This window comes from Equus caballus, chromosome 30 (assembly GCF_041296265.1).
Source record: "Equus caballus isolate H_3958 breed thoroughbred chromosome 30, TB-T2T, whole genome shotgun sequence".
Lineage (NCBI taxonomy): Eukaryota > Metazoa > Chordata > Mammalia > Perissodactyla > Equidae > Equus > Equus caballus.
In genome coordinates, this window is record NC_091713.1 from 12,560,062 (window position 1) to 12,583,017 (window position 22,956).

At 38.8% G+C, this 22,956-nt stretch overlaps 1 protein-coding gene across 1 annotated transcript in view; it reads right to left on the reverse strand.

Moving 5' to 3' along the window:
• FMN2 (formin 2) overlaps positions 1-22,956 on the reverse strand; it is a 342,454-nt gene that overhangs the window by 129,356 nt on the left and 190,142 nt on the right. Inside the window, exons 9-13 of the mRNA XM_023632505.2 lie at positions 9,079-9,170; positions 8,784-8,913; positions 7,130-7,276; positions 4,384-4,443; positions 4,114-4,234 (exon numbers count right to left, since the gene is read on the reverse strand). Of these exons, the coding sequence (XP_023488273.2) occupies positions 4,114-4,234; positions 4,384-4,443; positions 7,130-7,276; positions 8,784-8,913; positions 9,079-9,170 (550 nt within the window). The remainder of the gene's footprint in view (positions 1-4,113; positions 4,235-4,383; positions 4,444-7,129; positions 7,277-8,783; positions 8,914-9,078; positions 9,171-22,956) is intronic.

Sequence of the window (22,956 nt, forward strand, 5' to 3'; positions counted from 1 at the left end):
TATAATTCGTGCTGTGCAATACACACACACCCCAGATAAAAACATACTGAAGTTTTAATGTTATTTATTATTGGACTGTAAGATTATAGATAAATATATTTTCTTCTCTACATTTTTCAATGTTGTCTGACGTCCCTATGCTGAACTGATATTCATTTTAAAATCACAAAAAGTTATTTTTAAAATAGCTATTGGTTGCATTTGAAATGAGTTTATAACATCATTTTTTCTTTCCTCAAACAAAAAAATAAATAGAAATTTATGATTGTAAATATAATCGTTGCAAACAAATATAAATCAATACCAACAAGTTTAAAGACCGATTTTTCCCTATATATCTCTGGACACAGACATTACTTCAACTGGAAGATGTAGTTATTGAATTTTAAACATTTTCAAGCCAAGTATTGAAGGTGGGGGAGGGGTAAAGGATACAGGGAAGAATTTGCATGAGAACATTCTTGCCCAGTTCTGGTAACTTAATGGCTCAATGCTCTGGACATGCTGAGTTGATTTAAGTCATGTGGCAAGTGCTACAATTTCTACCCAAGAAAGGCACTGGAACAGAAGTCATCATTTGGCATGACTGCATCAAGAAAAGCTGCTGACAGCCAGAAGAGATCAAAAGCAGATCAGGTTGCTTAACAAACGACATGTCAGTGAGCTCAGAAAGCCAGGGCAGCACCCTGAGGAGCTGTGGGAATCTTGGGAACAGGTACAGAAACCAAACACAGTGGATGTTCTTACAAAACGCTAACCTGAGATTCAGTTGTCTATTAAAATGTCTGAGCCGTAACACATGATTTCTCAGTCTTTCCTTAGAAATAAAAACCAAGTCTATCGTCAGAAGAAGTGATGGCGCCAGAAGATGAGTGATTTAATGGTTCTAGTTTGTCTTTATCAAATTAATCACACTATTTATCCTAGTTTTTCCTTATGAATAGCCAATAGTTATTGGATATTTATTATTGGGATCAGTTCTTTACATAATTCGTCTCATTTCCTGAACCTTAAAACGACTTGCTTCTGAAAAAAATGGATAGGTTATTTGAATATTAAATAATATTAAATGAACGGCCTAATTTGATCACTTAGAAGGAATCATTTATAATAGGCTACATTTATCAAAGTAGACATGATTTTAAAGTAATTATATCCAAAATAACATAATCCAATAGTCTCCCATTTGACTCGCATTTAGTCAGATCAATGTATCTAGCTATTTATACCCATCTCATCTTAAGAAGGGACAGGAGGCAGTTTTATTTTATGGCTTGCTGATAGGAAATGCTATGTTCATACTAAATCTTTCCCAGAAACCGCATTTACAAGATTTCCTTCTTTGTGTCACAAAACATCTTATTTTCTACGGAAAAACTCAAATTTTAGAAAAGCAAAAAATAAGAGGTACGATTAAATTATGATTTTCGACCGTTTTTAAAGGGCACCTCAGAGTTTGACAGCCCTGTACACAGCTCTTCAAGCTGATCTCCTTTTACAAGAACAGAATGTCTAACCACATCGTTTCACGAACTGTAGTTCATGTCCCCACCCCAACTCTGAGTTCCTCCCAGGTAAACGCTGAGCCTCTGCTACTAACATGGTACCAGACTTGCATTTCTTAAAATGCTTTCCACCAACTAGAGAACCTACCAGATATTCTGCAAAAGCAGTGCTCTGGGGTCAAATAAATTGGGGGACTGCTGCCAACCCTGCTTTCAGAGAACACTGGGAATTCCTTTTAAATGTATCTTAACTCAGCAGTTCTTAAATTCATTTGGTCATAAACTCCCCGTTTCTAGGGCATCAAATTGGAACAACCTGTGAACAAACTTGAGCAAATACTGTGCTGAGCAAATGCTACAGGTGCTACTTGAGGGGCCGGCTTGCAGAGAAGTTCACCTTACCCTTACAGAAAGGGTAAACCCTTGGGGTTAAAATCATCACCTTCACACTCTGAGGCCCTCAAACCTTGCTAAGATGCTCCTTCAACATTCAGACTCCTACAGTCAGCACACTGCTCCAGAAGACAGGTGTGCAACAGGAAACAGCACTCAGTGCCACCTGCTACTCATCCTTTTCAAACCCATTGCCTCGTGTGAGTTCTTTCTTTTCAGCTCTAAGTCTTGTGAGAACTTGCCATTTCCATGGCCACATGTATGTTTACTAACATAGTAAGAAAGCACATAGATGTGAAAAATAAATGAGGCCACATTCCAAAGTGATGCACCAACTAAAGCAAACACACATTTCCTGGTAACAAGATTACCGTTCCTCTCACCTAAGCCACCTGTGAACTATGACATCCTACTTTGCAAGACTGAATTGTTGATCCAAGTGTGAAGTATTTTCCAGACACCCCAGAGATGCCCCAATCACCACATCAGAGAGAATCTGTGTGTGCAGAATTTCATAAGCAAACCAAGATACCTGGCATAATTTTGAAGTATAATAAATACTATACATGAGTGGTTAGAATTTCTTATTGTTTTAAGAAACATAGTTAACTCAAACACATAGTAATGTAATATTATTCAAAGGTTACACAGTTTGATATATTACTTTTTAAAATAAGGCAGTCATTCTTGGGCTCAGTCAATGAGCACCCAGACTTGAGGCCCTAAGGGGGAACACCTAAGTGACAGGACTCACCCCTCCTTGACAGCGATGATTGTATCTTTTGGTACCCATTGCACCTAGCAAATGCCTAACATCAAGCCCAGTTGAGTGTTTAGGAACGACAAGCAAACGATATAATGTTGCTATTTTGAAAATCCACATAAAAGCATCTGTGACCAGAACACAACAACTCCATAAATTTGATTCTAGGTCAATATCTTTGGATAAACATTTCGAAATTGAAAGAGAATCTCTTAAAAGTTATATCATCTTTTTGTTTTCTCGACAGAGTAACCAAGCCTCTTCTTCTCATCTAGTAAAACATCATCAAATGAAAATCTCACATAAATTTAGTCACTCCCTGTCCGTGCTTAGCACACTTGGAAAGAGGCTTAAATAGCTAGCTGAGGTGTTCTCAACTCCATAACAACGAGAAACCTCATGAACGGGAAATAAAGAGATTTTGCTCACAGAAATTAAAAAATTTATAAACCATTGGCTTTTGTATGAATGTTACTTTTAACTTAGAAATTTGAAGAATTTCAGACTCTCAAAAACGATTTGATATAAAGCTTCTCGACTAATGATAAAACATTACACATGCATATGTTTTTTGACCAAATATATAAAAGAGATATTTTGTTCCCAGTAAAGTTCATAAGCCACAAAATCTTGGGCAAGTATACCAAGGGAGGGTGTAGAGGGACTATTTATCTTTCTTTTTTTTTTTGAGGAAGATTAGCCCTGAGCTAACATCTGCCACCAATCCTCCTCTTTTGTGCTGAGGAAGACCAGCCCTGAGCTAACATTTCTGCCCATCTTCTTCTACTTCATATGTGGGATGCCTGCCACAGCATGGCTTGACAAGTGGTGTGTAGGTCCACATCCAGGATCCAAACTGGTGAACCCCGGGCCACTGAAGCAGAAACATGTGAACTTAACCACTGCGCCACCAGGCCAGCCCCAGGACTATTTATCTTTTAACAACGACATGATAAATGTACAAATGTTCTTGGCTATGAGGTGAAAACAAGATGATCAAATTTGCTCCTGGTCAAAGAGATTGCTAGTCAAATCACCAAGGTATTATTCAATAACTAAATTTCTAATACACATAACTTTTTAAACAAAAGAATCACATTATTGGTAAAATTTTTCTTTTGCCACATATAGAAATTTTTAGTTCTATATAGCCATAAAAGATTTTACTTTCTTCAAAAACATTAAAAACTCCTTCTTTCATTAAAAAAGCATAAATAGGGGCCAGCCCAGTGGTGTAGTGGTTACGTTTGCATGCTCCACTTCAGCAGCCTGGGGTTTGCCAATTCTGATCCCAGGCACAGACCTACATAATGCTTGTCAAGCTAGTCTGTGGCAGCATCCCACATACAAAATGAGGAAGACTGGCACAGATGTTAGCTCAGGGACACCTTTCCTCAGGGGAAAAAAACCCCATAAATAACAAACATGAGTTTCTTTAAGATTATAAGTTACCTTTCAAGTCTTTCTTTAGTTTTCTGAGATCTTTTTGAAAATCTTCAAACTTCATCTGCGAGGCCTGGAAAAGGTCCTGGGGTTCTGGCAGTGGAAAGACACACTGTTCTTTTCCGGCATCCTAATTAGCAAGAAAGGCAATGTTTAAACAAATCAGTATCAATATAAATAATGATACAACAGCAGCAACGGCAAAACAACAACGAATATTGCCCAATCAGTCAACAACAAAGAACAACCAAATATGACTACACGTAAAAATTGGCCTACCTCGTCAAAGTTTCGAAGATAATAGGAAACGATATATGACAAAAGGCTTCTGCTATTGTCCTAGGCAGAAAGACCAAAGTAAGTAAAAATACATTTTACAAATTATTAAATATAAAGGTGTTAAATAAATTCCAGCAGATCCGCATAGACGGATGAGAATATTTGGAGCGAAATGTGAAATTCTCTGTTTTGGAGGACTCCATCGCTCTATCTAAGGAGTGTCATGGCAGAGCAGGTCTTGTGTCTCCCCAGTGTTCCAATGGAAGCTCTGAGCGGACGCACAGCTGCTTCATAAGGGCGGCGTCCACAACTGTAAATACTTTCCAGCCTTCACCCTCCTCGATTAGAAAATTAGTTCATTAACTTTTGTTCTATTAGTAAAAGGTATAACTACTACCTAACTGAAATGATTACATATTGTCAGCATTTCTAAACAGCTGGACCCACAGGTGTCACTCCAACAGTAAGTCTGACTGAGGCCTATTAGCATAGATTAGGGAAACAAAACAATTAAGTATTATTTTAAGTAAGCAGGAGCTTTAAACATGCGAATACTAACTATAAATCGTTATGTTGGCAACTGAGATTGAGGAATTAACATCCATGCAGCTATAAATAATACAAAGTGTGTAGCTCTACAGGAAAAAATGTAAAATTGTTTCATATCTAAGTCTTCAAAGATCAGCTTTCCACCTCCTTTCTGGTACATTTAGAGGCATTAATTTTTAACTATATTTTTGCATTATGCAAAATTAGTACTAGATAATCTGAATGTGAGAGATCAAATATATATATATATATATATATTTAAAAACCCTATGATACAAACTACTTGCCCTAAGATATTCAATCGGAACATGATTTTCCCCTATTTATAAAAAGAGCCACATTCCTTTATAATCAAATTTGACTTGATATGGTAATATATCTATTAGAGATTTCCCTCATAGTAATATATAGTGATAATAATAATAACATATCAATCACATAGTAATGTACAGCAAAATAATAAAAGTAATAGATTTATTAGAAATAGGGTTTGCCTATAAAATGATTTAAGCAATTTGATGTCCTCCCTCTTTCCTAACCTGTCAATCAACGAAATGGTTAGCAGTACCTGAATCGACTGACCAAACATTTATTAAATGCCCGCTGATGGGCACGCGGAGTGAAAACTCTGAGGGATCTGAGCACAGCTCTGTCCCTGAGGCCTACAAATGGTACTATGGAGTACAGACTGTTTTATTTGTTTTAAGGAGAAAGAACCAAATTAGGAAGATCTTGCCCAGCACTTGTGAGAATGCAAGTGAAATTATTTAAAAAAAATCTTGCTTCTTGATGCATTTTAATTTTTATCTAGATGACTCCTTAATTATTTAAATTAATGAAATTTAACTTATTGGGGGATTAAATAAGACATATCAACCAATACACAAAAACAAATAATCCCTTATTCATATACAATTATCCAAATCTATTTCAGATCCATTTTTATAAGTTAAACATTATGTTGATCTTCATCATATCCCAATGCTAATTGCAAAAGTGACTTGTTTCAATCCAACAGCCAGTTGTTAAGAACTATTTGAGAAGTATCGTGTGTTCAGAAGAGAGCTTTCGTTTTCGAACAAATGGGATTTGTCCGGTTGACATATTAGAGATTCCTATGAAAATGTTCATCATACAAATATAACAGCATTTAAACAAATATAACCATAAAAAATCACAAAAATTATATGCTGTTGGTGTTCCAAGAAAGGACTGTGTTGTTCTCAATTTTGGAAAAGCACAGTGTGTGGCACTTCAGAAAAGCCCAAAGAAAGAAGCTAAATGAATGGATGAGGGGACGCAAGAAGGAATAAACAAACGAGTTGTTGAAAAAAAGTCTCCTTTCTTGTGAGGGAGGTTATTTCATTATCTAGGAAGGACAGCTCTATATATTTTCATTTCTATAAGCCAATTGTTTACCGAAACTTAATATTTTAAAAACATGTCCGTAATTTCCTTCAAGTTCTACGTGGAGATTCTTTTTTCAAAGAAACAGAATTCCATCACTTTCGAAGTTTAAAATCTCAGACTTTAACTCTGACCATCATGGTGTTTTCCCTAACCCTATAATTCTACCGACACTCCCATGATCTCTTAGATGTTCATTTTAAACAAACACATCTACAGAAGTAGGACCAAAAAGTAATCAGGGCTGCAAAGAGCTGACGCATTCCCACACACACCAGCACCAAAACAATACGTAGGAAAACAGGATCATCTTTTATATTTTATGTACAAATTACTTTTACTCATCTTTGTTTTGGACCTGTTGGCTTCCATTACTTAACAGGGAAAAGAAGAAAGTAATGGATATACTGTCTAATTTATGGAAATTAATTAGCCCTCAGAGTCCAAAAGGATAAATATTAGCAGATATGGTAAAGGTAAAGTGAAAAAATGATTATTTTTATTTTAAAATATTGTCTACTCAATTATTCATTAGACATAGGATTCAAAATTACTCACTTTAGGAAACATCATTATTCACAAAATCAGAAACACGTGACGGCCATTACTTTTGTCTAGCTCAGAACATAAAGACACAGTGCCACACACTGTGCTTTTCCAAAAACATAAAGACACTTTCGACCTTGGAACATAAAGAAGGATTTATTGCAACTGGGTTATAGTCAAACTTATTACTAAACAAAATGTCTAATCCTCAATTCGCCTACATTCATTCACACAAAACACTTACGCTGCTTTTGACATCTTTCAGCTTCGGAAGAATGTCTAATCCAAAACCATCTGCCTGTCCCCGGGTCTTATTTCCACCGTTCATGTAGTTGCCAAAGGCAAGAACCAAGCCCAGAACCTGCGTCACCCCTGCGCCATTTGCTAATGTCTGCAAAACAGGGCAAAGAACAATTTCTCTTACACAGCCGGCCCCTGACTTATGACGGTTCGACTTACGGTCTTTTGACTCTTACGATGGTCCAAAATTAATATTCAGTAGAAACTGTACTTGAATTTTGAATGTTGGCCTTTTCCTAGGCTAGTGATATGCAGTGAGATGCTTTCCCAGCCAGCCCCACAGTCACGAGGGTAAACAACCCAGATGTTTACAACCATTCTGTTCTTCAGTACAGGATTCAATAAACTACATGAGATATTCAACTTTTTTTATAAAATAGGCTTTGTCTTAGATGGTTTTGCCCAACTGTAGGCTAACGTAAGTGTTCTGAGCATATTTAAGGTAGGCTAAGCTAAGCTGTGACGTTCGGTAGGTTAGGTGTGTTAAATGTATTTTTGACTTAGGATATTTTCAACTTAATGACAGTTTATCAGAACATAACCCCACTGTAAGTCGACAAAGATCTGCATGAGGTCTTGTTTGAACTACCTTAAGTCAGTGGCAGATAGTCACATTACACTCATAATTTTAAGTCACATTCAAACTTCATTATTGCTCATTATTAGGTATATTTTAAGAGCAGGGTCTCCAAAGCTAACTTTAGAAAGCTGCACCACCATCAACCATTCACGTATGCTTTTGCAAATTGAGAGATCCCAGTCTAGGCCATTCGTATCATGTAACTGCAAGGAAGACAAATCAGGTTGTAACAGGAGAAGCACTACAAAGTAATGTCATGCCATCATCCTAATTGTACCTACCTCTGGAGCTATTCAAATTTTTGGCATAAGTTGTGGGAAACTAAAACACAGTTATAAAGATTAATTTCCAAATTTTGATTTATTCCTGAAAAGTTCACATTCACTCCTTCTAAAACATGAAGTTTAACTTGAATTTGCATGTCACTTCCTCTGAAAATGTGTCTTTAATAACGTCTTACTATTTTTCAAAATGATTTACCACAACCAGATCAAATGGTACTATTGATTTTGAACAAATTGTTTTAAATGTTAATATTGGCAATTTCTGCCAAGCATTTATTCTTTGCTTTCAAAAACATATTTATCTTCTGTTGAATCATACAGCTGTTCCTGAATCATTCGGTTGGAATCATCAAGAATTTGTTGATGGCTCCTTCCAAAAATGAAGGAAAGTGAATGAAATGCCTTCAAATCACATTCAGTAGCAAGTCTGATGTATGAGAGGACCCCGAAAAGTAGAGATTTTGTGGCAAAAGCAGAAGGGACAGGAATCTCTGGAGGTCCACGCGCAACGACCATGCTCGAGCCACGCGGCCCTGCGGCCCTGCACGCCAACCTCAACACTTGCTTTGATCTCGAAGCTCAATCATAACACGTTCTCTTCTGTGGGACTGCTATGCTTCCAATTTTCTGAGTACTTAGAGTAAACGAAAGAAAACCTTTTTGAAATCTGAACAGGACTGAACACAATTCAATATGAGAATCCAAGCTTCAGCTCTCTATGGACCAGAACCCACCTCGCACAACTTCTGTAGCAATTCCAGTTTGCGACGAATTGAGCAAATGCTTTCTGAAAACGTGGACTGGAACAGGATGCAAAAGACTCGCTCTGAAAAGTTGGGGATTAGTGACAGTTCATAAAGGAACCTAAGGAAATAAAGCCAAGTTAAGAGGAAAAATATAATTCATATAAACAGATGTTTATCCTCGTATCACTCACAACATTTATGCACAGGAGACACGGCATTTTCCCAGTGGGAAGAGCCCGCCCGCAGCCTGGACGCCCTCTGCAGGGTCCCGAAGGATGCTTACTGCTCAGGTTTGTCCAGAGACTTGGCATTTTCCTTGTCTTTGGAGGACCGGCTGTGCTTTTCAATTTTTTCCAGTTCATCTGACTGTGCTCTCTGGAAAAACAAATGCCAAGTGGTTTTTCAAAATCTAGTGCACTGAATCCCTTAGATAATGATGATCAGAATACAGCAAAACTCTCTATATGTTCATATTTCTTAGCATCTGCTTGTAGTAAAGCTTGACTTAATTCACGAGGCATTTTAAAGTGTAAATAAGTTTAATGCAAACCAGATCATCTCCAAATCTTCCAAATAATGCTATTGACTATTAGTATCTGCAAAACATTTATTCAAGCGTGCTTTAAAACAATACAATTTTCCTCTCGTTTTTTGGTTGTTCATAATACTCTCCAGAATGCAAGAATTTCATTTTTAAGCGGTATTTCTTATTCAGGAATCGATCAAGTTAAATTTGGAAGTAATTTGATCCTAAAGTTGTTATAAGATTTTTAAAGGAAAAAAGTACTTCTTTAACTATTGTAATCATTATTTACAGCTATTTTGTTTTAGGAGAAAGAAAAGCATAATTGATTATTAAGTCATGGAACAAAAATAAAAGGTTTTGAATCTTCTGCTGAATTTTTTTTTCATACAAAAGAGGCTCCAGGCCTTCTTTCACCCTTTATCTTAAGCTAAAAATTTGTCATTCTACATTTGTTCCTTTATAGGAGAGGATCGTCTGCATTTTTAACCTAAGGTAGAAGAGCTGGAGAAGCTCAGATCTACTCTTCTTTACGGAGAATTTGCATGATTTTTATTTGCAGTCTTGTATTTATTTTATAATTCACAAAGATGTTTCGCAACAGTCCAAAATACCACATTTTCCAAATGCATTAAGTGTGCGTAGACCACCATATCTTGAATTTAAGTCTAGTCCCCAGAATTTAAAATCCCTTTAGCATTATTATTTGTTTAAACAGAAAAGCAGCTCAGCCGCGGACTGCTGTAGAAGACAGAATCTGATAGATGTCTTGAGGCTCCATGCATTTCCTCTAAACAAAGCCATGTTCTGTCTGACTCACTGATTGTAGGAAATGCAGGTTTCCAGTTGATGGGATTAACTAACAAAGACTAGTTCTTCACAGGAAGCTTCTTTAAACAGGGAAGAGGATTTGATGACAGATCGGTGGATCCTCTGAGGGTCTGACAAATTTGCTTTTGGAATGTGATGCAGCAAAGAGGTAAAGGAGGGCTATTTAAAGCAAATATCCCAGGCTACTTCAAAAGTGTGGGACCTTCTTCTGGAATTTCAAATGCATAGTAATCTTACTTCTTTTCCCATCAGTTTATTGTGGCCTTGCCCAAGGATTTTAGAGGAGTAAACACTACCTTATTTACTTATCATAATTGCCACCCGTAAGATCCAGCCCCACAGATACTATCATCTTACCACTTAGAGCCAAGCAACAAGACGGCCTTTAACAATGACCATACCCATCTTTCTGGCAACTGAGTGATCAGAGTAACCTTATAAAAGAATATTAAAGTTAAGAATACCAAAAATATTTTTCATATTTATAGGGTCTATTCTGTTTCTCTTATTCTTTATTTATGAAATTGATTATTTTGGACTCAAGCATAAAGATATACTTCTTATGTTAATTTTTTCTATATTCAATCAACTATTCAAAGATTTCTATAGCTTGAGATCATAATTTTGTCATCTTACGGGGCAAAAAATACTTTGGGCTAGGTTAGGGTGAAAAGCTTCATAAAAAAGAGGAGATAAGTTTTGAAGAATATGTTTTGAAGAATATGCCCATTGACTTGCCTCTAAATTTGCTCTTCTTCCTGCATTCCCAGGTGCTTCTGAAGGCAGAGGCATCTACCCAAAACTCATACCGCCACACCAGATCTTCAGCCTGGACTATGTCCTGCACTTCGGCTTGGTGCTCCTGGTTTGGCTTAGGATCAAGTCCTCTGGAAAGCCGGCCCTGTGCAGCTTGAGCCCTACTCTAATTAGTCTCTCTTCAGAATGACAACACAGAACCTGACATTTGCTTCATTTTATGCCACACTTATCACAGCATCTTACTGGTAATATACATATATGTCTAGTTCTTCTCTTGACTGGGGCGTCTTGAGGGGAGGGCCATGTCTTATGCTTCTCTGTGGTCCTACTGACTAGTATGGTTCATGGTATACGGTTAGGAGTAAGAAATTTTTTCCTAAACATTGAGAAATTAAATCAATAGTTGAATAGGAAAAAAGAAGGCCCCCCAAGTCAGAGGGACGAGAGATGTAAAGAGAGGAAGGATGATAATGACAGGACATATTGAGGCCATGGTGATACAGAGACAATGCCAATTGTTTACCATCATCCTAAGAGTCTTATGGGAGGTCCTTATGCGGTAATTTGAACTCCAAAATAGATAGGTATGCATGCATGAGACAGAATTAGTCACTTCAAATGCCAATACACAAATAAGAAAGAAAGAAGAAAGCTATGCCCAGCACAGGAACATATGACTTCACTCATCTCTACATTCATTCAACACAACTCTCCTGTGCACCTGTCCTCCATCTCATATGCAGGAACACAGATGCATGTAAAGGGACAAGAAGTAGGTCTAAAACATAATAGGTTTTCAAAGCAATGTTAATCAAATCTGCAATATTCTGCTATTCATTAATGCATCATGACCAAACTTCGTGCTCTTCACGTTGGCTTTCTTCTTGTAAAGCAGGAGGGATGCAGTAAAAGTCAGTTATTTTCTACCTGCTAAGGCTCCAACTCTTACTGTTATCAGCAACCATGAAACTATGTCAAACTAGTGACTATAAATTTGTACCAGGACCAGAGCTCCTCTGGATAACTTTGGCTTTGTTTGACCTCCAAAGTAAACTCAGTCTCAAGTGCTCTTCTCTGGTCCACCAGTTTGAGATAATCATCAGGGTCAGGCTTTTAAAAAGATGAATTTTAGGGGTTCATTCACCCATTCATTAAAGGCCTACTGTTTACCAGGCATTACACCAGACACTGGGGATAAAAAGATTTACGTTAGGCTCCAGATTCAAGCAAAATCCCACAACACAACATACCGAGCTGCTCATGACCCGACTCTTTGCTTAACCCTCTATAGTAATCTTCTTCCACTGCTGTTTAAAACTATATATAACTCTCTATGAATGAAGAGGATGCTCATGACTTCACTGCCCTCCCAGTGGTGATGAGAGTCACCTGTTGAAAGAGGTTCATTCTTCTTCATAGTCAAAGACATGGGCAAAGCAGCCACTCACTTCCACCTCAATTAATACCATGAAGGAATGTCCAAGTTCCAAATATTCAAACCACAAACCTTCCTTCTCCCTGTATCATTCACTTCCATTTAGGGTCAAACACGCCTCCCAAAATTAAACTATTTCAGTCTCTAGTACTACAAGGATTACCTTTTCGTTACTTTCTTTCTTTTTACTTTTTTACATCCCTTCCCACTCCCACCCTGATTATCTGTAGATTTGTACCAGAGTATCCCTTTCTCAACATTTACAGTGTTTGCCTATAAATGAAATGGACCCCAGGTGCTCCTAAGGTGGATGCTTCACCAGTTACCAGAGTCATCACTTCTAAAACTCAGGCACAGTCTTCACCCACCACTGGCCAGGACAGACCCAGATTCCTAGCTGTCTTCACCGTTTTCACCAAACATTTTGACCCAGACACCCACTGAAACTGAACCCTGCTGTTTCAAATCCTGGGGAAAACTGTTGCCTCCATGGAGAGGAAGAGATTGGGGAACAGGGGTGGAGAGGGAGAGAAGGATATTGAGATTGAGTGATACGCATTTCTGCTGCCTGAGTCTACTAATGGTGCCAAACAAATGCTTCTCAAACGGTGTTCCACAGAACAATACCCTAGATTCCTGAGACTCATTAGGAATTGTCCCACGCTACAGCCATCTGTAAGACTCACAGTGCTAAATACTCTTAGAGGTGATGTTGTTGAAAAGACTCTTTCATTTTAACAGAATCCTCATACTTAATTGATCCCAAACATGTGTCTCTGTGAGAGAGAGAACATGATGGTCACAGTCATAAGGAACAGTGTTCTAAGGGACACAAAGTGAAACTCCGTGCCACGCCGAGCTTTTACCAGTTCCTTTACTCAGCTTCCTTCCAGTTTCAGAATCTTCCTATTCTAAATCTTTCAATCTTTGCCCCTCTCCCTTTTATGTTTACTAGGTGGTCTTGCCTCCTACTGTTGCTCCCCTTGATTACGCTACAGCCTCTTGTCCTGGATTTCCTCCCACCCCTCTGCTGGCTCTTCTCAGTCTCCATTACCAGGGCTGCATCCACTACCTGACCACCGGCTGACAAATATCTTAGCCCCTGTTCTCCCTCCATATCCATAGGCCACTACTTCCTCCACATTTTCACCCGGATATCTCAGAAGCATCTCAGACAAAACACATCTAAAAATAAACTCTCGTTTTCTTCCCCCAGGCCTTCAGTGGTCCTGATTCCAGTAAACTGGAAAATCACTCATCCAGCCAGAAAGCCAGGAGTCATCCTAGACATCTCTCTGCACTTCACTTCCACAGCCAATGCATCACTGGATCCCAGACCCACTGACTACTCTCCATTTCCACTGCCACCATCCTTGTCCAAACTACCATTTCTCAACTCAACTACTTAGATGTCCTGCCTGGTCTCCCCATAAACACCCCTGGCTCTCTCTAACATATGTCCTATATAGCACCCAATGGTTTTTTTTAAAAGATGTAAATCAGAACATGCATATTCTTCTTAAAACTCTTTAATGGCTAAACATTCCTCTTAGAATAATACCACAGACAACAAGGTGCCTACAGAGCCCACATGGATCACGTTCCTCTGTATCCTGTCTCATGCCATGCTCCCACTTGCAGAATACGTCCTGTTCTCAATAGCTTTCCTTCAGTTCCTCAAATGGATCACATTCCTCCTTGATGAATGTCATACCCTGAGCCTAACACATTCCCTACACTTCTCATCTTCCACAGTACCCACCACCTCCTTGCTTCTGCTTCCATCTCTACCTTGGAGAAGCCTTCCCTAACCTCCTTATCGAGACTGAGCCTCCTCCTAACATATCCTCAGTGTAGAAATGCACTTTCCTTTGTAGCACATACCACAACTGTAAATGAAGATTTATTTAAGGCCTGACTCCCACATCAGAAAGAAAGCTCCATAAGCACAAGGATAAAGTCTATTTTTGTTCATCATTGTAACCAGAGCACAGGCCTGAAATAAAGCAAACATTTAATAACTATCTGATGAAACAATAATGAATGAATGAATGAACAATTGGAGTTTATTATATAGAAATTCCTGTAAACTCCCTTATTTCTTCCTAATGTCCTGTCTCTTCATTCAGTCTCACCTTTTCACCTGTTTCTCTCCTTCCTACAATAGAAACGATAACTACCAGGAGTTGATATAGTGGGTTAAAGTTCCAGTGGATGTCTGATTTTGGAGCAACAGAGGTCAATGTATTTGGTGACATCAATAACAGCCAGGAATCAGGCTCTATGCTGGGTGGTGGTTGAAGGAAGAGCGTGCCTTGTCTCCAAGGAAATAAAGTTTCTTTCCTTTATAACTGTGCTGTTAATCCAGCATCAGCAGCAACCTTACTCTTTCTATAATTTACCTGTTCATTTCTCCTTCTTTCAAACCCTTTCCCCGCAGTTCAGGTCCATGCTCAAGTTTAGTTTTTAAAAGACCATTTCTTATCTCCTATCTAAACCTGCAACTTATTTCTCCCCAGACCAGTCACATCCCTGAATCCCTCCACAACCCTCTCTTCCTCTATTTTTCTAACACAGTTTCATGAAGGCATACTGACTTCTTCTTTCATCTTCTGTGAGCTGTTTGAATCCCCGCTATTGTTATTTAAATCACTCTCACCAAGCTCAACAATGATCTTCTCAGAGCCAGAAGTTCCATCCACAGACAAAACAAGAGGTGACATTCATCGAGCACTTTATATCTGTCAGGCGCCCTGCAAAGTGTTTTACATGTATAATCTCATATAATCCTCACGGAACCCTAACAGATAGGCATTACTATCATCAACAGCATCCTCCCCATTTTTGTGAAGAAGATGAGTCTTAAAGTCTCAATCAGTAAGTAGAGGAGCCAAGGTTCAAACAAAGTTAAGCGTGGCTCCCAAGACTTCATCCATCATCTCCAGATGTCAATGGCCCTTCTTCAAAAAGCTCTACAGAGCCCAGACTACCTACTGAGGGGCCCCAGGTCCTTAAAACCAATATGGAAGGCAAGATGAAGTCATTCCCATTGCTTGCCAGTCCTTCTTGCAACTAAAAATCCTGGACCTAATACCACACACAAACATAGGAAGGCTATGAAAAACGGAAGGAAGGCCGATCATCCAGGGACGTCACAACTTGAGGAATGGTGTGGGCTCCCTGGGGTTTCTTTTTCTTTCCCATTTATCCCAGATGGGATGCTGGAGAAGTCTGAAACCACCAGCAGACACAGGTCAAAAAAAAAGCCTGTTTGCCCCCCAGCCAAAGGACTGGGAAAAGGATGGTCTGGCAGAACAGAAAACCTTTCTCTTAATACTGGCTCTACACGAGCCAAATGCCAAAGGAAAAACTGACTTCTTTCTCATGATGTCATTGTGGCCAAGTGGAGAACTGAACTCCCACCCCGACCCGGCAGCAACAAGGTGAAGCTGGTTGGTGAGAGGCAATGCTACCCAGTACTTTGCTTCTCCCAACGTCCTCCCACCCCAGTGTCTGGCGGGCCCAGCCAGCACTTGAGCTTCCACCTCACCTGGCACCAACAAGGCAGAATGAGGTGGCTCAAAGTAGCGATAGTGAGTGCCACAATCTAACTGGAAAGTGGACAAAACACATAAATAGACATTTCACCAAAGAGAATACACGTAAGACAAATAAGCACACTGAAGATGTTCGACACCCTTTGCGATTAGGAAAATCCAAATTAAAATTACAATGAGATATCACTACACATCTATTAGAACAGCTGGAATTTTTAAATAGTGACAATACCAAGGATGCAGCAAAACTGGATCTCTCATATATTGCTGCTGAGAATGTCAAATAGTATAGCATTTCTGGAAAACAGTTTGGCAGTTTCTTAAAAACTAAACATACACTTAACATACAACACAGCAACTGCACTCTTAGGCATTTATTCCAAAGAAAAGAAAACTTACGTTCACATACAAAACCCTGCATACATGAATGTTCATAGCAGTTTTATTTGTAATAGCCAAAACCTCAAAGCAATCCAAATGTCTTTCAACGTATGAAACGAATTTTGGTACACTCATACCATGGAATACTACTCAGCAATGGAAACAAATGAGCTTTTGATACACTCAACCCCTGGATGGATCTCAAGGGAATTATCCTGAGTGGAAAAAGCCAATTTCAAAAGGTTATATACCATATGATTCCATTTATACAACACTCTCAAAATGACAAAATTGCAGAGACGGAAAACAGAGAACGGAGAGAAGGGAGGGGGATGGTGTAATTATAAGGAGATAGCGTGGGGGATCTGTGTAGAGGTGGAATAATTCTGTATCTTGATTGCGGTGATGGTTAGTTACACAAATCAACACATGATAAAATTACATAGAGCTATACACACAAACACAAGTGTGTGCACACAAAGAAGTGGATGTGAAACCAGTGAAATCTAAAAAAGGCCTACAGATCGTTCCAATGTCAATCTCCAGGTCTTAACATTATACTATAGTTTTGTAAGATGTTACCATTGGGGAAAACTGGGTGAAGCCTACACAGGACGTCAGTGTACTATTTTTGCTAGGTCTTGCTAATCTCTATTTCCAAATAAAAACTTAAAAGAAAAACTCAACGTGGCCCATTGATCATCTGTTCTCTTATGTCCCCAGATCTGTTCATCCTTTGAATATCCTATCTTGGCTTATAGCTATCTGCTCCAAACACCCACGAAAGAAGCTTACTTCCAGTCTCTCCCCTCCCACATTCAGTTAGGCAACACTTCCTACTTGGTTCAGCCCTGAAAAAAATCTCAGAAACATCTCTCCCTCTGCAATCTTACCACCAGCCCGGAGCCATCTGACCACATCCATCCCTATCAGTTTCAGCCCTGCCCCAACCCCAACCCAACTCCCTGATGTACTGCTTCCCAGCAACACAGAATTCCTCCCTCCAAACACATAAGAGTCGCCACCTCTGTGCCTCTGACCACACCACTGCGTCTGCTGGGAGCATCCTCTCATCTCTTCTCTCAAGCATATTACCGCCTAACATTTAAGAACAACCCCAAACACTGCCTCACTATGAAGATTACCCCAGGTCCCCAAGATCAAATAATTGTTGCCTCTTTTGCAACTGCCCTGCTCTTGCCACAGAACTGTCTCCTAGCACTTATCACATTAGCCTGTGGTTATTCGGTTACATATCTGACACGCATCATGATCTGACAACTATCTATCTGATGGTTAGTTTTTCTCACTTCACTTCCATAAGAAAAAACCTGTATGTTAAGTACATTAGAGATGAAATAGCTGTGTTGGAGACTTCTCGGCAATTTTGAGGGGAAACACTTCTGCATTATTAAAGGGCTACTTAAAATATACTTTTGCACGTGACACATTCAAGAGCTTATGGGCGGTCTATATACATTTGTTGACTCATACTTCCTCTAATCTTGAAAACGAGCTTTTCGAGAGATATACTTTTTATAGTCCACAGACTCACACACCACAGCCCCACAGATCTTTCTTCCCCAGGTGCAAGAAACAACTGGAATGTCTTGAAATATCAAGGACTGAAGGGAATTTGCAAAATGGTGGCTGTATAAGCACAGTAATCTAAAGTTTATGTCTAAGGTTTGAACGGCTCTTCAGGGACCCAAAAACCTTGAACACCTAACCATATACATATTGGCGAATATGTGAGTAAATAAATTCAGAGCCAAAAACACATGAGATGCTATCTGGAATCATTCAACTTCCTAAATAAGTTCAGTGAAGGAAAACACGATAGGAGTTTCACATCCTTATTCAGGGAGTTTACTACTTGTCCCTTTAACAAATATTTTGCCCAGTTAAATTTTAGTTGTTGCGATCATGGACAACAAGGAAGGCAGGCTGATGACCCTCTCAAGCTAATATGTCAAAATCATCAAATGTTATTACTGTTCAGCATGATTTCAAGTCACAACCCGGCTTTAGTAATAACCAAGGCTCTTAGCAGGTACTTACAACAATAATCAACATTTTCTACCACTGAAAAATCTCTACTTTATATGACCACAGGCAGGCCAAACCTGACAGTCTTCCATATAAATCATAATATTCCTGGTCATAAGTATGTTCCTGTAACATCAGCAGAATAAAGAGATCTAAAGAGAGTATAGTGAACATTTACGGCATCAGGTTGGAAAAATCTATCGTGGTTGCTAGCCAGCTGCTCCATTTCTCTAGCGCTTGCCTGCCATCACAGAAAATTACTGGGAAATGCTAGGTATATGAGTGTCAGAAGAGACTGTCCTTCCAGGAGAGCTGAACAGTTATTAGAGAGCGAATGTGCAAGAAGTACTTTCCGTACTCTACCCAGCTAAAAGGTTTGTTAACGTTCTCAAAGAGAGAAACACGAGGCAGATCAAAGAATAGAATTTATATAAAAACAATGGGTGGCAGAGACAGGCTGGGTGCCTATGAACAATTCGACACCACACACAAGGATGTGCAGGTCATGTTCTTCTGAGGGAGACCTCCTGAGGGACCAGAAGGAGCTGCAACGAAAAGAGAAGCAAGCAGGTGCTTCCATCATCACACAAGCTTCACATTCAGAACTAAGACACAGGAGAAAACAGCAGCAGGGACCAAAGCTACTGCAGAGCCAGCACAAAAGTCATTCTGAAAACATTTTTTATTTATTAAGGATTTATTCTCCAACTACTTTTATAAAAAATTTGAGGACAGCAACAATAGCAAATGTTTTTTTTCTTCTCCCTTCCTCTCTTTGCAAGTAGTAGAAACCCCGGATATCTCTTAGTTTCAGATCAGTACAGGCTGAAGAAGGTCTTTGATTTATAACAGGTCAGTAGTTGGACCAGAATTTCTCAGGGAAGTGTGAAATCTGGCACAGGCCTAATACAACAATCCTCCCTCCAGTCTTTCCATTTGTTAACCTTAAAATAAAATAGCCAGTTATTTTAGCAGCAAATGGGTTTATTCAGGAATGGCACAGGAACTGCAGTTTGGGACAAGCAAGCTAGAGCAAACGCCATAGTAAAGTCCAACAAGCAAAGGAGAGGAATGTTACTTTACAGGGAAAAAGGAGGAAGTTGGGAGGGGTTGTTTTGGAGGAAAGCCCATGGGAGGAGAGAGAGAGTTGAGGGTGACGATGGTTTCTTATTGGTTGAGTTGCTGGGCAAGGAAGGAAATCTCCCTCCCCTGCTGGAGTAGTAAAGCAGTATGGACTTACTGTTCCTGTTGAGATCTGCAATCTACAATTCTTCCTGTTGGCGTCTGTAATTAACCATGAGGGGCACTGCATGAGGGCTCCCCCTTCCGGCCTCCAATTCCATTTTAAATGAGATTTCTTTTTACTAATTTTCACACATTCAAGCAATACTTGTGCTCCTAGCTACGGATGGATGCCACACCTCCCCTCGTCAAAACACCACAGCCTTCATGATTTACCCCCCTTTTCAGGAGATGGGACTTAAAGTGCCTTATATTTTGTGTCAAACTATTATTTCACTGAATATTAGCACTTGAATTCTTACATGATAATTAAAATTGTATGCATATTTTAGCTGCCCAACAAAATTACAGTCTCCCTGCAGAAGGGGTAACATGCACCCAGCGTATTTCCTAGAAGCATCCTACATACAAAAACATAAGTTGGAAAAGAAAATATGTAAGCATAAAGCATTTTTCAAGGTATTAATATACACTATTACTTTTATATACATTATTTTTAAAATTTAATTAAATATTCAATACTATACTTTAATATACAAATTAATAGACATGGAATTTTCCAGAAATGGGGCCACCAGGCATATCTAAGAAAAATCACAGTTCAACTTTACCAAGTGTTTGCCATTTTGGAAAATCCTATTAGTGGTGATAAAGCCATTTTTAGCTGCTGTATTGAAAGTGATTATAAATAAAAGGACGAATATCTGTCTACTTAACTATGTCTTCTGGTTCAATCATTTCCAAGCATTCACATAATTAAACAGGTCATAGTATACCTTGTTATTTTTATTTTGTATTATAGTGCAGACATAAGATGATGTAAATTATATATGTAGATAGATTGTATTATTCATCAATTTCTTTCCAGGATGGTAAAGAAAATGTTATAAAGATTTGCCAAAATAGGGAAGCCCTGGATGGACAGGATTGAGAATTAATGGCGTGATCTGATGGGCACCCATCCAGGATGACTCATCCTTCTGTAGGCAGATCACTTAGTAAACAGACTCAAAAAGGAAAGGGTAAGTGGTAACACTGGTAACTTAAACAGCAAATGTTGCAATGCAAGGGATTAATTTCTGTAGTGGGTCTACTAATTTAAAACAAGATGAGTGGGTGGGTGGGGAAAAGGAGGTCAGGCGCCGGAAGAAGTGTCATGTACTTCTGAATATAACCTCTCCTTGTCTCCTTCACTGACACAGAAGGAAGAGAGTAATCTTGATGTGCAAAGAGGTAAGCGCTGGAGACCCCTGTGTGAGGCGTCAGTCCGAGCTGCTCCACACATGCACTTTACCTGGGGCAGCAGATTCTGTAATACACCATCAGAGACTCGGTTCTCTCCCAATGATGAGAAAGCAAGAGTCTATTTCACGCGCATAGTAAAAACTGATCCTCAAATGAACTTTGTGGAAAATCTGATCACGGTTACTCGTTCTTCCTTGAAATATATGCCATCATTACAATAATAATCAAAACCTCGATATTTTTAAAGATATTCTATTTAAGAGAATTCGTGAAGGCTAATGTTCTAACTATTGTAAAAAAATTTCTTGCATTCATTTGGTAAACATTTTTTTTTGTATTAGCAAGGCGATACAATACTGAAAAAAAAAAACAGATGTAGAACTTTCATGATATTGGAGAAGACAAGATAATCAAGTGAATATGTGTGGGATACCTAGGCTCCATGCTCTAAAGGTGAAGTGAGTGTTGCTGTAGGAGTCTGTAACAGGAGGATTTGTGATGGGGAAGAATTCCTGGGGAGGGAATGAATGAGAACTGAAGGTTCAGTGACGTTTACTAGGAGATGGTCAGCAGAAATTTCCCATCTGAAAGAACAGCTTTAGTCATGCTGTTCTGGTGGTGGGACCAGGTTTCAGAAACAGAGGGGCCAGGTGGCTGGCGGGCAAACAGCTGGGAGCTTGCTGCAAGAAGGTGAAGCAGAGACCACAGTTCTGCACAGTCAGACCACATAAAACTAAAAACTATTTGTGAAAGAGAAGGACTCGAGACCCTCCCAGCAAACAGTAAAGAACCATAAACTCAGCAAGCCGATAGCGAACACAAAAACGTTAATGCCTCCAGTAAGTCAACCTTTTAGATATCACCATTAAAGTCTGGATATCAAATTAAAATCTCATATTAAAAGAAGGTGGAAAATGGATGAGAACAATCCCATGTGATTTATTTCCAGTGCGGCAACGTTAATTATTTTAACTTTTACGTTCCAAAGAATTCACTGGAGATAGTTGGTGTCCCTAAAAGCAGCATAGCGGTCAATAATTTTATGTTTTGGCAGGCAACATAACATCCTAGATGAACAGGAAAGAAATAGAATTTCTGGTTTTTATTAAGTCTCCAGTCAACCTGTAAGTGATTCAAGATCTAAAGCTTTCCTTTTTTAATTCTGAAGTCACCTTCAGCACGTTTATAGTTGAAAATGAGCATACTTGCCGGGAGTCCATGAACCAACCCCATAAAACAATGAAATATGAGAGTACGCTTTTAAAACAGCTACGTGGAGAAAGCCAATACTCCTCTCACATTTTTTTGAAGAAACTAATGATTAAATGTTGCTTAAAACATGAATCAATTAAATACCTCTAGGAAGTTAGGGGAACGCAGATGGTTAATCCAATTCATTCTCATTAATGTAATACAGTACACACTCTTGAGGATGCTATATCATGTGACATGTGCTCTAGCCTTCTTTGAGATTAAAGTTTGTGGTATGTCAACTACCACCCTAAGTAAAGATTACTAAAACTATAAAGCATGCCTGTGAAATCCAATCCTGAGAAGTGTAAATTTAAACCTCTAATTCTTTCTACCCTACCTGCTTTTTCCCGTCCTTCTAATTGGATTAGAGCTGTTTAATTACAAAGGGGTGTGGAATTTTTTTCCTGTCCTATCTTTTTTATATTTTTTATTCAACTGAACTTCTAACAGGATTCATTTCAGGATTTGGTTTTAATATTTATGATTTTTTTTTTTTGCTTCTGAATAAGAGATAAAGGAAAATTTGAACCATTATCTAAAAAACCCAATTCAACTGATAGTAATACATGGAAATTTCTGCAGATACATTTTTGACTTGCTGTTAATCATTCAATACGTTAAAGAAAGAATAAGGAATCTACCTCAAATACTCCTCCATCTCCCATCCCATAGTCCATCACTTCCCACCCACCCACCAACTCACTGTGCCAAATAAGGAGAAGGCACTAAAAACTGGAGGCAACAGATAGATTTAACCAAGTGTAAATATTATGTGCTGCTTACGAAGAGACTTTACTCTCTGAACTCGATAGTCAATAACCCTCAATAAACTATCAAGATTTTTGTTTTCACAAACTCAGTAGGGTATACTGTATTTAGTAACTC